The 17,368-nt window shown below is 38.3% G+C and overlaps 1 protein-coding gene and 1 long non-coding RNA gene across 3 annotated transcripts in view; one reads left to right on the forward strand and one right to left on the reverse strand.

Moving 5' to 3' along the window:
* ARHGAP15 (Rho GTPase activating protein 15) overlaps positions 1–17,368 on the reverse strand; it is a 659,666-nt gene that overhangs the window by 570,237 nt on the left and 72,061 nt on the right. For both annotated transcript variants that reach the window (XM_017342824.4, XM_089329238.1), the window contains exon 3: positions 13,990–14,058. In XM_017342824.4, the coding sequence (XP_017198313.2) occupies positions 13,990–14,058 (69 nt within the window). The remainder of the gene's footprint in view (positions 1–13,989; positions 14,059–17,368) is intronic.
* Positions 10,768–14,593, forward strand: LOC149127439 (uncharacterized). The gene is made up of 3 exons (XR_016231566.1): positions 10,768–10,859; positions 11,492–11,602; positions 14,473–14,593. It is a non-coding gene; the product is annotated as an uncharacterized LOC149127439 (long non-coding RNA).

Raw genomic sequence — 17,368 nt, forward strand, 5'->3', positions numbered from 1 at the left:
TTCCATCTTTTCTCTATTGGTGAATTTCCAACACCTTGTCATACATGCTACATGCTACAAGCTTTACGAATTCACCTACGTTAGAGCTGAAGGCCATATTCTCTCTGGGTCATTCTCTGATTGTTATCCTCCACTTTTACCTTGCCCTCATCTAGGAAACTCCTGAATATATTAAATCTACTTTACAATTCAGTTTGTGTGGCTTTTGTGAGAGGCTCTTTCCATGATTCTTCTGGAATTTCTTTCAGGCAGCCCTGAGTTGAATCTCAATTTTCATACTGCCATTATCACTGTGGTAAAACTCATTAGATCATATTCTAAGTGTCTGCTTTCTTGTCTGTGCCTGCACCTGTGAGGCCAAGGATCATACCTTCCACATCTGAATTCCCAACTCTAGAGAAGCTAGGAGCACTGATGAGACATACTTTTACACCAAATGAATTAAAGGATGAAAACTTTATAGGAAAAATACATGAAAGTTTTAAAGAAAACCAATCAAGCCAAAAAACAATTCATTTTCTTTTTTTAAATTTTTTTATTTTTATTTTTGACAGGCAGAGTGGACAGTGAGAGAGAGAGAGGGGGAGAGAGAGAGAAAGGTCTTCCTTTACTGTTGGTTCACCCTCCAATGGCCGCTGTGGCCGGCGCTGATCCAAAGCCAGGAGCCAGGTGCTTCTCCTGGTCTCCCATGCGGGTGCAGGGCCCAAGCACTTAGGCCATCCTCCACTGCACTCCCAGGCCACAGCAGAGTTGGACTGGAAGAGGGGCAACCGGAACAGAATCCGGTGCCCTGACCGGGACTAGAACCCCGTGTGCCAGCGCCGCAGGCAGAGAATTAGCCTATTGAGCCAAGGCGCTGACCAGCAATTCATTTTCAATATGAACATATGAAAGAGATATTTGGTGACAATGAAACATGCTGCACCACTAACATCTCACCAGTTGAAGGATTTCTGGTTTATAAGGCTTATTCTGACATAGGCGAGATCTTCTCTGATATGTAGCACAGTAGTTAACTCAGAATATATTTTATGAACAAATTTTTGACTGAGTAAATAATGAAGGTAATGATGATTATTTATGACAACCATAAGGAAATATTTGTTACATAGCCTCCCTTCCAAATTTCTCCACAAGACTAATGGAGTCTAAGAAAACTTTCTTGGATAATTTATAGAAACTTTTTTGTATTTGGATACACATAGTCACCAGATTTTTCTACCTTCAATTTCAGATATGCTTTTTCTTTATTTGGCACCAGGGAATTTTATTTGTCTATCCTCAAAACTCATATAACAAGTTCAGTGTTTAACTCTGAGCATCAGTGATTTCCAAAAATGTTGGGGGAGAAGATGTTTTTCTGTGGTGGAATGAGGAGGTGAAAAGGTCATGCCAAGATGGCCACTGGCAACAGAAACTGCCTGGCAACAGGCCATGATTGGATGGCTTTGGAAACTACATGACAACAGAGCCTGAATGACAGCAGGCCGTGATTGGATGGTTTCAGAAACTGCTTGGCAACAAGTGCCTGACTGACAACAGGCTGTGATTGGATGGCTTTGGAAACTGCCTGGCAACAGGCTGTAATTGGTTAGGGCATAGACCGCCCCTTGACCGGATTGGCTGCCTTGGCTACATAAGCAGCTGTAGCAACTGAAATAAATGAGTCTGTGGCTGATCGCCTCAGCCCGCTTTCACCCAACTCCCGGGGTCTGTGTGGTGACTCCGCGCCTCTTGCCCCCACCACACTCCTCCTCTCAGAATGAATCCTCACAGGAGAAATCAACTGCAACATTTTTCAGTAGCAATTAGCATCACAGAAAAGGTCCCCCTCTTTAGAAATGTACATTGAGAAATTTTGTTATGTAACCATAAACAAAATTTATTTTTTTATTTAAACTTTCTTCCAAAGAAAATAAAAGTTACCAAAAGCCTGCATGTATCTCACAGACACACACACACACACAAAACCTGTCAACCCATTATAAAAATTGATGGATACACTCTAAAAAGAAAGCTGCCTCATTTTAAAGAAAATCACTAAAAGATCCCTGGGTGGACAATTGGTACCCACTGAGATGTATTATTGATGACTATTTCTCTAAAAGGAGAAGGGGAATGTGAAATAAAAAAGCTAATCCTCTTATAGAGAAGCATCAAAATAAACAGACTTGAGGCTGTATACCATAAAATTATTTCTCCTTGAAAACTTCACTAACTATCTCCAAGACACAATGGGGCATTTCCAAAGACACCTGAGGTTGAAGTCAAGTACTTGGTTCACTAATTGTGGCATCATTGCTATCAACAGCTGAACCTGCTCCCATGGTCTTGGACCAATGCAATGGAGTTTCCAGGAATGACCACACAGATCTCCCAGAAAAATAATGGAAGAGCTGGATAATAAGTCAGTTATCTTCTCCTGTACAATCTTCCAATCTCCAAACTGCTTTCTATGTCATTGTGAGAAACTAATAACCCTGCTTTTTACTGATACCTACTATATTATGTACGTTTTTCCACATCTACATGCGTCTGCCTGCACATTTCTACCTGCAAGTTGCATCCGTGATCTACCATCATGCATTTATTCTCACTTCTGAGATCAGGTATTAATTTATCTTCATTATCTGTTTTTTACTTGATTCATTCTTCTAACAAATTTTCAATTAGTAACATCTTCCTCTCCAAAACGCAGGTGCTTGGGTCACAAGGAAACTTCCAGGGTTAATAGAGCAATCTTAACCTGGCTGAAGCTAAACTGTAAGCTCACATTTAAAATATTCCTGTTCCTCTTTTGTGGAGACTGGATATCATACTCCCCTTCAGTTACTCTGTGAGCCTCATAATGAGCTGAAATAAGTATTAGGGCAAACAAAAGATTAACATGCATTTTGCATGTTGACTTATATGTGATATTATATTAATTATTCTGTTGACCTCTGTGTTAATATCATGATCTTAAGAATCAATGATCTATAAATTGCAGTTGACTAAGTTGTCCATCTGGGTCTCAAATGGTTTTTGCCATTATTAATTTCTAAAACTGTGTATAACATTTGATCTAAGTTTATATTCTACATGCCAAATTTTAGGCCAAATTGAAGTTCTTTAAAATGATAGCTGTTTCTAAACTATGTATCTGTATGAAATTTCAACTGATCTTTTGGGCCGGCGCTGCAGCTCAATAGGCTAATCCTCCACCTAGTGGCGCCAGCACACCGGGTTCTAGTCCCAGTCGGGGGCGCCGGATTCTATCCCGGTTGCCCCTCTTCCAGGCTAGCTCTCTGCTGTGGCCCGGGAAGGCAGTGGAGGATGGCCCAAGTCCTTGGGCCCTGTAACCCATGGGAGACCAGGAGAAGCACCTGGCTCCTGCCTTGGGATCAGCGCGGTGCACCGGCCACAGTGCACCACCCGTGGCGGCCATTGGAGGGTGAACCAATGGCAAAAGGAAGACATTTCTCTCTGTCTCTCTCTTTCACTATCCTCTCTGCCTGTCAAAAAAAAAAAAAAAAAATTTCAACTGCTCTTTAGATGCTAAGTCTTGTTTCTTAAGCTGTTTATCCAGCGTCCCCTGAAAGCGCTATTTAACATTAAATGGCTGGGAAAATCAGCAATTTGTCCATATTGGATGCCAGCCAGTCTTCCAGCATTGAGGAAGTGTGCAGCTGACACATCCTTGCTGAGATACAGATGAGAAGAATGAATGGCAGCAGGAAACCCAGATAGCACCTGTTTATCAACCTACGTTGGAGGCAACAGACAAGGCAGGAAAGGGAAAGACAACCTTTGATTAATGGTAACAATCATGGCAGAAAGATCAGCCTGTAATCCTTTTAATAGACACTGCAATTTTTTATCTGAAGGCTTCATGTTGCTCTCAGACACAACTAAAACAATAGACTTTAACCTACACTAGTCCACCAAAAGAGTTCTCTTAACATTTATGTTTATAAATTGAAATGACCTGAATCTGAAATTTTCTTCAAGTTTTGCTGAGAAGTGTTTGGCTTTAACACCAGAATCATATGGACCTGATGCATTATTATATATTCTCTACTTATCAATTTAAGTTATTGATCTCTTTCCTTTTGTTCTAATTCTGGCAACCATCTGACTCCTAGTTCATTGTTCTGGTCCTTTGATGTAGAAGGTAGGTGACTTAAATAGCCATAAGAATCTTCCCTATAACACATTGTGACAGAGTTCCAAGGGGCCATCATTCTGTAAACACTGATAATATTGATAAATATAATTTTTCTGGATCCACAAAACTGAGAGTGGTCAAACCCCTGAACTGGGACAACCTATATGAAGCAATGTCACACTGCAAAACCTTCTGCCTGCCTGGCTACTCTTCCTCTAGCAGAACTTTGCATCAACTCTGTAATTACAACCCAGGCTACTACAATTTTCAAACAGTTTTAGTATTTGATTTTTCTTATTTAATAAGAAGGCAGTCACTCTATTTTCTCTGAATTTTAATAGAAATCTCTTGATTGTTTTGATGATTTCTATTTAATTGCATACAATGAAGATACATTGGATTATTATATCATTTACCCCAAATGATGCTTCTCTTCCCTTCATCAATGTTCTTTTCTACTTCTCCATTATCTACCAAAATAGGAAATACTGTCTTTCTTCTTTATTGCCATCCTTTTCCTGACACTGTCTTCAGGTTGCATTCTTCTTTTGGACTTACTGTTTATGTTTTCTTTTCAGTATTCAATTATTCCTATACTTGGTCTACCTTTATGGCTATATTTGAGCTGCTAACTATGTGTTTGAACTAGTGGTGGACATTATACATTAGAACAGACTCAGGGAAAATGACTTTAAAATGTAGATTATGTATGCAGCACATACAGTATTAATGGTTTTGAAAAAACTTTTCTAAATACTTAATTTAGTGAGGAGGGGAATATCCATGTTGCTTTTATGTTTAATAGCTTTGCTGATGCTTTCAATGATGTTTATGCCACAGAAGTTGCTAATATATTGTAATCATGTTCCTTAGGAGGAAAAAAAGAATTACCTTATATATGGCTCATAAATCAAATATGATATTAGAAACATGCATTATGATGTTTTGCCTCATGTAAATCCATGATTTACTGTGTGTGCATACTTTTAAAAGTGATAAAACAAAACTCTCACGTTGGATACAATGACTACATGAAACAGTTAGCAAAATAAAAGCAAAGAAAAATGATTCTGTGTCCTATGTGAGCAGTGCCCAGAAAGGAGCAACTAAGAATTATTCCAAGAGTTTTTGAGAGGCTACTGGTGATTTCAAGTCTTACAGTTGTCATGGCTGGCCCATTGCAAATTATTTTTACTCTTCTTTATATTGGTTGAGTAATGCCTTCTTAGATATTCTTTATCTCTGATCTTCTCTCACTCAGGATTAGAGAACACATCCAGCTTCAGGACCCACTGAATGTCTTGAGCCATTTTTCCCACTTTGGCTTTGGCAAAGCACATATGGTGTTTGGCCAAGTACTTTTCCCCCATCATATTAAACCCTTGCATATTTTAAGGGAAATTATATTCTCATGTCTCTGATTTATTTGCCCCCAGCTCATCCAAATTTCATCTTCAAATTGCTGTTATTAATGTTTAAGAGCTGCCTTAAGCTTTTCTCTTGAGCTTTTCATGTTGCAACCAGTATGCTTCATTTATCACCACCAAGAAGTTAGGTTCTGTTTGGGACATGAGCTCTTTTATCTCAGGAACATTTTTCAGTCCTCTGGAGGTTTCCCCTGTATCTCACCTCTTCTCCCTTCCCCTCAGTTTCTCTCTTCTTCCCTGAATTCTATTTCTTTGTGTCTTTGATTTTAATATGTTACTCGATCTTTGCCTGTCACTGGATTTCAACGAGAATGGTCTTCCCAGTTACTGTCTGGGTAGCACATTAGTTTAATTCAATTGTGTTATAACCTAATTTCGGTCTAAGCAATAGGGAAGAAAGGATTGCTCAATGTTAAGAGCCTTTGTTGTTGTGTGTGTTCTTTCTCTCTAGTTTAAATGAATTTCAAATGTCGTCTTGAATAGGATAAGTATTATAATTTGTTTCTGTGTGTCAATAGCTTCTGAACTTCTTACCATCACCTAAAGGCTCTTCCCAATCTGAGCACTGCCTCCGTCTCTCCACATACCCTATTTCCTTTATTCATTATAGTTTGGCCAGTATGGTATTCTTTCAATTTTACAAATACAACAACTTTGTTCCCACTTTCCCACCCTTGTATTTCTGTCCATGCTGCCCGGAACATTATTGTTTCTTCCAGTTCTTGGCTTGGGAACCTCTATCCTGCACATTTCTATTTGGCATTTTCCCTTTAAAGAAAGCTTATCTGACAACATAATCCAAAGTTCTCCCTTTTTCACAGAAACTTGTTTTTCTTCTGTCCTAGAACAATTTGTAATTTGCATGTATAGAATGAGGTCTTCCTTGACTCTCTAATACTTCCATCCATCCTTAGATGGAAAGCTTCTAAAGAAAAGGACCAGGCTAGTGACCATATTGTTGGACATTGTCCAGCCCAGGGATGGCCTCAACAAGCACTTGAATAAACATGCTCCTGCCCGAGTACAGGAAAGACACATGGAATAAACAAAACTTAGAGATGATGTTCTATTAGAATTATTATATGACATATAACATTGTTATATGTTAGCAGTTTAAAGATCTGAGAGGATGTTATTTCAGACAACCTAACTTTATGTTTCCAAAGTCGAATTTTGAAAGACTTAAAAGCTTTTTTTTTTCTATTTAAGGAAAGCTCAACTTGATCAATAGAATTATTCCTCCAAAGTGGCTGTATTAAAATAAGAAAACACCATACTCTCACAACGTGTGTCATCCTCAAAGCCCTCACAAGTATTAATTAATCCACAAAATGATATCTGGCTCCAAAAGGTAGAATCTGAGACTTAAAGTTTATCTGCAAAAGCCTGCTTTTCCCCCAAGCTATGGCAAATTCCTGAGCTCTGTCCTCAAAATCCTCCTAGCTCAGGGGGAAGCAGATGATTCTCTGAAACCTGCCACAGGCTTTTGACTCCCGCAGGGTTATCCATAGACGTGCCTTATGCTCTTTTATGAGAATAAAGAAGATAAAGATTTAACATGCTATAAAATGGGTTATTTTTTCTTAAATATTCCCTTCAGAGAAAAAAGAAAAGTGCCCTGAAAATAATTAGGTCTATGAACAGTTACAGTATGAATGTACAAGATCAGGAAACTGATGCAGAATAGTCTATCTGATGCTTTATGTCGAGAATCCTTGCCACATTTTAGGACTTGTGAAGCAGTTACACTGATTCTATGGAAATCACTTCCATCTCTTTCACTGGGAACCTACAAATTTGCTTGCCATGTATCTTATGTGACGTTACCTGTCAGTGAACTGGGTAGTTTCCACCATGAGACTCTGGACTTCTATTAGGAATGAATTTTGTCCGATATTCATGCAAAATGCATTATTCTTATGTTTAACCAAGTTAAAATTACAGGGTGGGTTAAAAACGTAACATGGCAATGGGAAACCTTGGCAAGTTATGTCTAGAACCAAAGTCTCATGATTTGTGAAAAATGTTTAGGAGAATTCTCTGAATAAGCAAGGTAAACTAAATGGGATTTAATATAGCTCAACATTATAGAAATAAATAAACTTAAGAATCCATATGGGTATAATCATGAACAATGACACCAACTGAAAGTGATTCAATGCATATTATTTTATATATGAAGGCTAATCTTGGTTGCCATTTATTTACCAAGGGAGATTATTACAAGAACTTATGGATGACTCTGGGAGCAACATTGAGACCTGGAGGAAGTAAAGAGAATTGGAGATAGGAATAAATAACATGTGAGAAAGATACAGGAAAAGTATGTGAGTCTAGATTTAAAAAAATACATGATTGGATTAGTTATATATAAACAAAATTATGTAGAATCTGAAAAATAATTCACATGTTGATGTGAATGGTGAGGGAGAGCTTTAAATGAATCTGGTTTTTCATTTCAGAGAATTGTGTTTATTTTGGCACTGCTCACTTTAATAGATAATTAATCAGTAAGTGTCTGGTGCAAAGATAACATTTCTGTGTTAAAAGTGATGTTCAGGGGCCCATGCTGTGGTGCAGCGGCTTAAAGCCCTGGCCTGAAGCGCCAGCATCCCATATGGGCGCTGGTTCAAGTCCTGGCTGCTCTTCCCCAATCCAGCTCTCTGCTATGGTCTGGGAAAGCAGGAGAAGATGGCCCAAGTCCGTGGGCCCCTGCCCCCGTGAGGGAGACCCAGAAGAAGCTCCTGGCTCCTGGCTTCGGATCGATCGGCGCAGCTCCAGCTGTTGCAGACATCTGGGTAGTGAACCAGCGGATGAAAGACCTCTCTCTCTGTCTCTACCTCTCTGTAGCTGTGACTTTCAAATAAATAAAATAAATCTTTTATAAAAAGTGATGTTCAATACAAAACTTTAAGTAGAAGCTGATGGACAAAAGTTGAATGTTAACTATGTTTACAATGCACAGCAAGATGAAAACATAAATAAGTAATTAAATTGGTAGGTGGTTCTAGAAGTTTGTAAATGGAATGGCTGCATGGGTATTTGCATTATAGTAGTGGAGAGTGGGGAGGAGAAAAAGAATAAAAGAGTGTGTAAGCTAAGAAGCTTGAAAATGATTCATTATAACTTTAGTAATTTCTTTTCAAGGTTATTTGAAGTAGGACAGAGTATTGAGCATTCTAGAATCTATCAATATATTGAGCATAATATGTCATAATATAATATTGAGTATGTTGAATCTTTTATATACTGCCCAGAATTTGTCATTCAATGAATAAATCAATAAATAACCTGAATGTAAGTGTAAATTAAGGATACTATTTTTGGCTGGCGCCACAGCTCACTGTGTTAATTCTCCGCCTGTGGCGCCAGTACCCTGGGTTTTGGTCCCGGTTGGGGCGCTGGATTCTGTCCATTTGCTCCTCTTCCAGTCCAGCTCTCTGCTGTGGCCCAGGAGTGCAGTGGAGGAAGGCCCAAGTGCTTGGGCCCTGCACCCACATGCTAGACCCGGAGGAAGCACCTGGCTCCTGCCTTTGGATCAGCACTGCATGCTGGCCGCAATGCGCCACTTGGGGGGTGAACCAATGGAAAAAACAAGACCTTTCTCTCAGTCTCTCTATCTCTCACTGCCTAACTCTGCCTGTCAAAAAAAAAAAAAAAAAAAAAAAGCAATACTATTTTTGTTTGTTCTAAAGTTTTCTCTAATATTAGCCTATGTTATATATGTGGACATGGTATGTACACAACTATAAACTAGATAATAGCTACAGTTTAAATTTAAATTATAAGCATAATTTTCTTCTAGCAACTTTATAGTTTTGGGTCTTAAATTTAGGTCTTTAATCCATCTTGAGTTGATTTTTTTTTGTATATGGTCAGAGGTATGGATCTAATTTCATTCATCTACATATATACATCCAGTTTTGCTAGCACCATTGTTTGATTATCCTTACCCCACTGCATGGTCTGAGGATTTTTGTCAAAATTCAGTTGGTTGTATGTATGTGGATTAATCTTTGGGATCTCTATTCTGTTCCACTGATCTGTCGGTTTTTATGCCAGTTATCAAGCTGTTTTAATTATTATAGCTTTGCAGTATGCTTTGAAATCAGGCATTATGATGCCTCTATCTTACCAGGCTCCATTTTCATCAAATACTTTGTGTCACTAAATATTTCAGAGTAAAATTTTTCATGACTATTAAAATACAGCTCCTTATAACTATTTGTATACCTTAGTTGTTCTTTAGTTCAAATTTATACAAAATGTGACTACAAAACAATGTACTTAATTTCCTATACATCGCACACCTATAAAGTGCCTGGCTTTATACAAAGCTCTAATAATGTAAGTGATTAAGGCCTAGGATTCCATTCAAATATCTTAAATGTCAGGAAGATTCATGCGAAATGAAACAGGCCATTTCCGTGTAACAGGGCAGGCAAAGAGATGAGGCTAAGCTGTCATTGGCAGTCAGACTAAAAAAGTATTAGTTAATGCAAATTTGAAGAATCAGATAAATATTTCCCAGCAAAAATTCTTTCTCCTAAAGCTGAGACCAGGGTAATTAATTTTAAAAGCATGATACATTTATATTTAATTATATTGCTTTCACTATGAATAACAAATACATTTATTAATGTTGGCAATCAATGTTATTTTAATAAACCTTTTTATCTTATTATCACATCAACCAACAAACAATTCTCTTCTGAACAAATACTTCTGCCAAATGGAATATAAGAAGCAGCACAATATGATAAAGAAAATGCAAATGGTGACCTCTAACTTCAAGGCATCTAAAGTACAGACATAGAACAAATCTTACTCATGAAATGAGAATGAAATAGTGTATAGGTGTATACAGCAGTGAGGAAATACAATTGCTACAGAAAACCCAAGGTCTTTCAGGGTCAGGGTCATGTCTTAATCATGCTATTATCATCAGATTCATGATATATATTTGGAAATAGATTATATATAACACAGTTCAGGGATCACGGAAGTTGATTAACTTGATGCTATTGAGAATCAGAAGCTACTGAAAATTTTGAGAAAGGAAAGAAAATAGTAAAGACTTTTCTTTAAGGAAGATCAGTCTAGAGTTGCTGCCCCAGATTAGTGAGAGGGAGGAGCAAGGTGGAATCGGGTGGGTGAGATTGGAAGCTTTTAAAGACCTGAGTGGAGTGACGCAGAGCATTTGCCCCACAGCCATTGAGGAGAAACTGCAGCAAAAAATGGTGATGATATGAAGAGTCACAGAGGAAATGAAAGATCCAAAGAAGGTATGTTATAAGCCATAAAAAATTTTGCTACTGAGAGAGAATGGCTTGATAGAGAAGGAAATCAGTCTTCTGGAAAGAAACTGATAGTGGGTCTATGTGGGAAATTTCACTCGGTTCACACTGAGAAGTTCTAGTCCGAATGACTAGCTCTTGAAGACGTGGGATATGACAATGGAGAGAAAGTACAGATCTGCATGTCATAAGCTTTAAAGTAATAACAAAGGTTTTTAGCTTTTAACTCAGGGATTCATTCAACACATACGCATTGTGTTATATCTGTGTTTCAGCAATTGCTACCATCATGAAACCAATGTAATGAACACAGGGGACAATGTACCTGCCCTCATGGAATTTAATTTTAATGTGATAACAAAAATAAGAAACTTGTTTCATATGCCATTTGATTGTAGCTAATAAAGAGCAACTTAAATACAGGTGAGAAAGAAGGAAGACCGTTAAAAACTGTGGGTGCTTTTATTTGTTTAAGGGAAATTAGAGAAGACATTTCTTAATAGGTGACATTAGAGCAGAGATATAAAGGAAATAAGTGGATGAAATTTAACAAACTTATGGGCATAAAATAAGTTATTTTGTGATAATCTGTGGATTAAGCAAGTGAAATGGCCTTGCAGGAGAATAACAGTATCAGCCTGGATGGAGCACAATGATCCAGGAGAAAGGAAGCCAGCTGGGAACGACAGATTCTGGTGAGACACTGGATGCTTTTCAGCTTTGACTCTTAGGTAAGAAGCCAGGTTGGATTTTGAGCAAAGGAGTGATACTATGGACTGCATGTTTAAATCTGCTCAAATCCATATGTTGAAGCTTAACCACCAACTAGATAGAAGAAGGAGGTGGGACCTGTGAGAGAATTAGGTCGTGAGTCTAGAGCTCTTACAGATGAGATAAGTAGCTTTATGAAAAGGGCCTAGGAGAGTTCACTTACCCTTTTTCTGCTCTGTGAGGGTACAATGAGAAGACTTCATTCTTTAGCCAGGAAGAAAACCTCACCAGAATCTAACCATGGCCATACCATGCATGATCTGGGGCTTCCATACCTCAATACAGTGGGAAACAAATTTTCTGTTGTCTACAAGCCATCCTGTTAATGGTAATATGCTATTGCAGCTCAAACTGACTATGGAAAATGACATAATATGACTCACATTTGAGCATCACTCTGGCAGCTATGTCAAAAATATTAATAGAGGGAGTGAAAGTGAGCAGATAGAGAGGAGGCTACTACAGTAAACCATGTGACAGATTACACAGTATGAAGATGCAAAGGAGTGAACTTATCCCAAGTATATTTTGAAGATGGAGCTAACAGAGCTCATGGATGGTTAAGTTTATGCTATAAAAGAAATTATAGAATCAAATATAACTTTAAGGGTTTTGACTCCAATACTTGGGAAAATGGTTTTAGAATCTTTCGAAATGGAGAATATGAGAAGCCAATTTGGGCAAAATCAGGATTACTTTAGGATATGTTAAGTCTAGGATTTTAAAAAAAGTTTTTGTTTTAATTGTTTTTACTGAAAGGCAGGGAGATAGACATATAAAGACACACAGAAGTCATCCACCCACTGATTCACTCCCAAAATGTCTGCAACAGCCAGATCTAGGTTAGGCCAAGGTGAGAGCAAGGAACTCAATTAAGATCTCCCATGTGAATGACAAGGAGATGTGTGTTAGGTATGTAGGTGAAAATGCTAAACACATAGCATTGGAGTTTAGTCCATGTTGAGAAAGAAATTACAGTGGTTACTGCAGCAATGTATATAAAGCCATTAATACTGAGTGTGGTGCCCAAGGGAAAGACTGTGGACTGAAAGATGAAGAGGAAGGAGGAAAAGGGGTGGTGGGAAAGGAAGGACCACTTAATTCACTGGAAATCCATTATAAAGTAGTTAACTGGGAGATACGTGGAGAAAATATTTTTTAAAAAAGGGGGTGGGTATTTGTCATAACGGTTAAGCCTCCCATTGGGACACCTGTATCTCATGTTGGAGTGCATGGTTTTTGAGTTCTGGCTCTACTACCTATTCCAGCTTCCTGCTAATGTGCACTCTGGGATGTAGCAGGTTATGGTTCACGTAGTTGGATCCTCGCCAGTTATGTAGGAGATATGGATTGAACTCCTTGCTCTTAGCTTTAGCTTGGCCTAGCCCTGCTTTTTCAGACATTTGGAGATTGAACCAGAGAAGAGGAGATTCTTTCTCTCTCTCTCTCTTTCTCTCCCTCCCTCCCTCTCTCTCCCTTTCAAGTAAATAAAATAAAAATTAAAATAAAACAAAGACAAAAGAGTTATCTATTGATTTAAACACTCAGGTAGCTCTACCAAGGAGAGAACTGAAAGTTTACCAATAGATTTAACAATATGGATGCAACTAGTGACCCTGGTAAAAGATGAGTGATTGGAATAAAAGCCAAAATGAGTTGTTTCAAGAGATGAAGAAAGGACACAACAGACAGCAAACACAATCCTCCTGAGAAAATCTTATCATAAATGAAAGCAGAGAGTTGAAGCCACAGCTGGGGTAGGGATGAGGGATCTAGAACATGCAAATCAAAGGAAAGTAAGAGAAATGAACCAAGGAATGAGAGATTCCAAATCAATTCTGCTTCTAGTTATCGATACTCTTCCGTAATTCTCTGCCCCTTAAATGTGTACTGGACTTAATGTCTTGCTTCTGGTCAAGATAATGTGGCAAAGTTGTCTGGAGCTAACTTCCATGTTTGTATTACAAGGAATTGTGACTTCTGCCTTGCTATCAGACTCTCACTTTTCCACTTAGAAAGCAAACTGCTGTATTGGAGAAGCCCACAAAGCAGAGTCAGGTGCAGCCTCTGTACTATAGACCTGGAGGAGCTGAGTCCTGCCTACAGCCATGTAAATGTGCATAAAAGCAGGCATTTCCCTTTCAGCTGTGACTCTATTTCTAGCTGACATCATGACTACAAACTTTTAGAGACTCTTAACTAGAGGGCATGACTAACTCATGCCTAAATCCTGAGCCACAGAAACACGAGACATTAATTTTTGTCATTTTAAGTTGCTGAATGTTGAGATAATTAATTTTGTAGCTGTAGATAAAGAAAACAGTATTGGAATAAAATAATTACTCACCAATTGTTCCAGTGGAGGGATGACATCTTTCAAGACATGCTGTGAATGATTTCGTCTGTGTCGGGATATCTGAAAATATATTGACATTTTATTTGGTTACATTACTTTCAAAAAATCTATAAGCCATTTGGAAAGATAAGTTTATAAATGTGCACAAGAAAATAACTATATTCAAATTCATTCAATTAAAGTGAATAAAGTAGGCATAAATTGAAAAGTAAATATTTCGTGCATTTACCAATTTGCATAAAATGTGTACTCGAAGATAGCAAGTCGCCACATCAACCCATACCCTATATGCTCTTATTATCCTGCAGTCTTAACACACCTCCCATCAAGTGTGTAGTCTATGTCCTTTTTCCGGACCTGGGCCTACATTTATGACTGATTCAATTAAAAAATGACAAAAGTATCATTTTGTCACTTCAAGTATATATAAATTACCACGCACTTTCCTCTTATTTTCTTGGAATTCTGTCTTAGAAAACAGTCACCATGTTGTAAGGAAGTCCAAATTATCCCCACACAGACTATCTAAAAGGACAGGCCCCATGGATTTCCTGGCTGACAGTTCTGGTTGCAGCAGAAAGCCAGCATCAACTACTATCCATGTGAGTATCAAGACTGCCCCAAGATTCCCTCTCCTAAGTGCTGGATCACCTCTAGACTTCAAGCTTCCTAGCAGAGGTCTCAGACATCATAGATACAAAGTCTTTTCATTGTGCTTTCTCTGAAATGTAGCATATCCTAACTATAGTAAAATCACTGCTCTCCATTTCTGTGTTTTAAATTGATATGCAATGCAATAATAGTAACCGGAACAAAATGTTTTATGTTGAAACACTGTATTAATGATGAGAGTTCAGCTTTTTCAGAATCAGTGTTGCGATTATTTTCTTATCCTCTGCCATGTAGGTGTATTTAATTACATTAAAGTCATACAATAAATTCTTGGGGGACAAATAGGAGTATTATTGTTCCTTTTCCTAAAGAAATATCATGAACAAATTCTACATTGTAACAAAAAGGGAACAAGCAGGGATTTATAATTAAATCTTGCATTGTTTTATAAAGAGAAGCACCCCTTATTTTACATGATGGAGAGATGTGGGAAGCAAGGAGGGAGGGAAGGAAACAGACAGAGAAAGAGAAGGTAGGAAGTTAAGAAAAATTAATGAAATAAAGCATGGATACTTTATTTGGAAAATAACTTGGTTGTCTTTGGTTACTGCACATTTAAGTGACTGAAGGGATTATAATAATATCTATGAATATATAAAGGGAATTGTGTTGTAAGAGAAACCAGGGGTCAGCATTGTGGTGTAGCAGGTTAAGCCATTGCCTGCAATGCTGGCATCCCATATCAGCACTGGTTTGAGTCCCTACTCTTCCACTTCTGATCCAGTTACCTAGTACTGTGCCTGGGAGAGCAGTGGAAGATGGCCTGAGTGCTTAGTTCCCCTGGCACCTGTGTAGGAGACCTGGACAGACTTCCAGGCTCTTGGCTTTGGCCTGGCCCCGGTTGTTGGGGCCATTCGGGGAGTGAACCAGAGTATGGAATATTCTCTCTCAGTCTCTCTTTCTCCATCTCTTTTTCTCTCTCCATCTCCCTCTCTTTCTCTCTGTAACTCTGCCTTTCAAATAAGCCAAGTAAAATATTTAAAAAAGAAGGAAAGAAAGAAAAAGAAAAAAAAGCCTGGCCTTAAAAATATTATGACTGAGGGCCAGCATTTTAATACAAGAGGTTAAGCTTTCTTTGCAACACAGGCATCCCAAATGCAAATGCCAGTTTGAGTCCTTAGTGCTGTGCTTCTGATTCAGCTGAAAGCAGAGCATTGTGGCCTAAGTGATTGGGATCCTGCCAAATCTTGGTGAGATCCAGATGGAGTTCCTAACTCCAAATTTCAGCATGGTCCGGTGTGGTCCAGCCATTGTGGCCATTTGGTGGGTGAACCAGCATATGGGAGAACTCTCTCTCTCTCTTTTTCTCTCTCTCTCTTTCCTTCTCTCTCTGCCACTCTTTCAAATAAACAAAAAAAAAATTTAAATCCATATTGTATAAATAAATATCAAATAAATAATAAACCTTAAAGAAATTCATAACTGTACAACCCTAGAGCCTTCTATTTGCTCCACACAAACTTTGTTATGAGGAAAGTGTGAATCCAAGATCATGTTTCCCACTAGCCCCTTTACATGTGGCCCCTAATGGATAATGGATAAGAGAGAGCCTGCAGAGAGGAGAGCTGGAAATAGTGGAGAACAATGGACATGGGAAAATTTCCCAGGAAGGACAGCTAGAGACCATCTCTACAATACCATCTGCTAACAGGGACCTATTTTATGTCAGGCACTATTCTATGTCTTTTGCATGTATTTGCATATTCAATTCTCACCAAAGTTTTAAGACCTCAGAATTATATTACCTTCTTTTATAAGTATGAAAATAGAGATAAAGGCAGTTTAACCTGAAAAACTTCAGAGCTAGTAAATGGCATAGGTGATATTTTAACACACATCTAGAACTTCTACTATTACACTTAATGGCTTCTCCAGCAACACACACACACATGCACACACACACACACTTCCATCCACTAAATTCATGAGGAACTACAAAGTTGAGAACTCCCTTTGTGCAGAAAAGGATGTTTCTTTTTTAATTTGTTATATTTATTATTAATTTTATTGGAGAAACTGAGGGACAGACAGAAAGGCAGAGAAGTATCTTCTATCCATACATTCACTCCTCAAGTTCCCCCAGTAGCAAGTCCAGATTAGACCAAAACAGGAAGCTGGGAACTCCATCTGGGGCTCCCCCTTGGATGGAAGACACCAAGCACTTGAGCAGGAAGCTGAAACGGAGAGCAGAGCTGAGACTCAGGCCCGGGCACTCTGATACAGGATGAGAGTATCCCAAGTGATGTCTTCACTGCTGGGCCAAATACCTGCCCCCAAAGAAAATGTTTCTAAGATGAAAAATCAAAGGGAGTCAAACTCATAAACTGTGCACATTTTTATGAGGAGCTAGAAATCAGGTTTCGATTCTGTTATGAATCATCTTAATATTCCTTTAGGGAAAGTAATATTGCTGATCATTCCTAAATCAATAAACTAGCTAATTCATCATGTTCAACCAAGTTATGAAGATGTTGAAAAAAATGGAACTTTCACCACCTGTCTTTTGCCTCAGTGCACTTCTGAGGAAAGCATCAGGCAAAGAAATATGTTATTATCCCAAATCAGATTGCATTGACTGAGACATGATTTAGGACACTGTGTCCAAATGGGCTTAATTGCCTCACATGGATATCAGTGAAAGTTAGGATGTTTCAAGCCATCTTTATATGTTATACTAATTGAAATAACAATCACAAAG

The sequence above is a fragment of the Oryctolagus cuniculus genome, chromosome 3, assembly GCF_051225735.1.
Source record: "Oryctolagus cuniculus isolate XC-2025 breed Fujian yellow rabbit chromosome 3, ASM5122573v1, whole genome shotgun sequence".
Taxonomy (NCBI): domain Eukaryota; kingdom Metazoa; phylum Chordata; class Mammalia; order Lagomorpha; family Leporidae; genus Oryctolagus; species Oryctolagus cuniculus.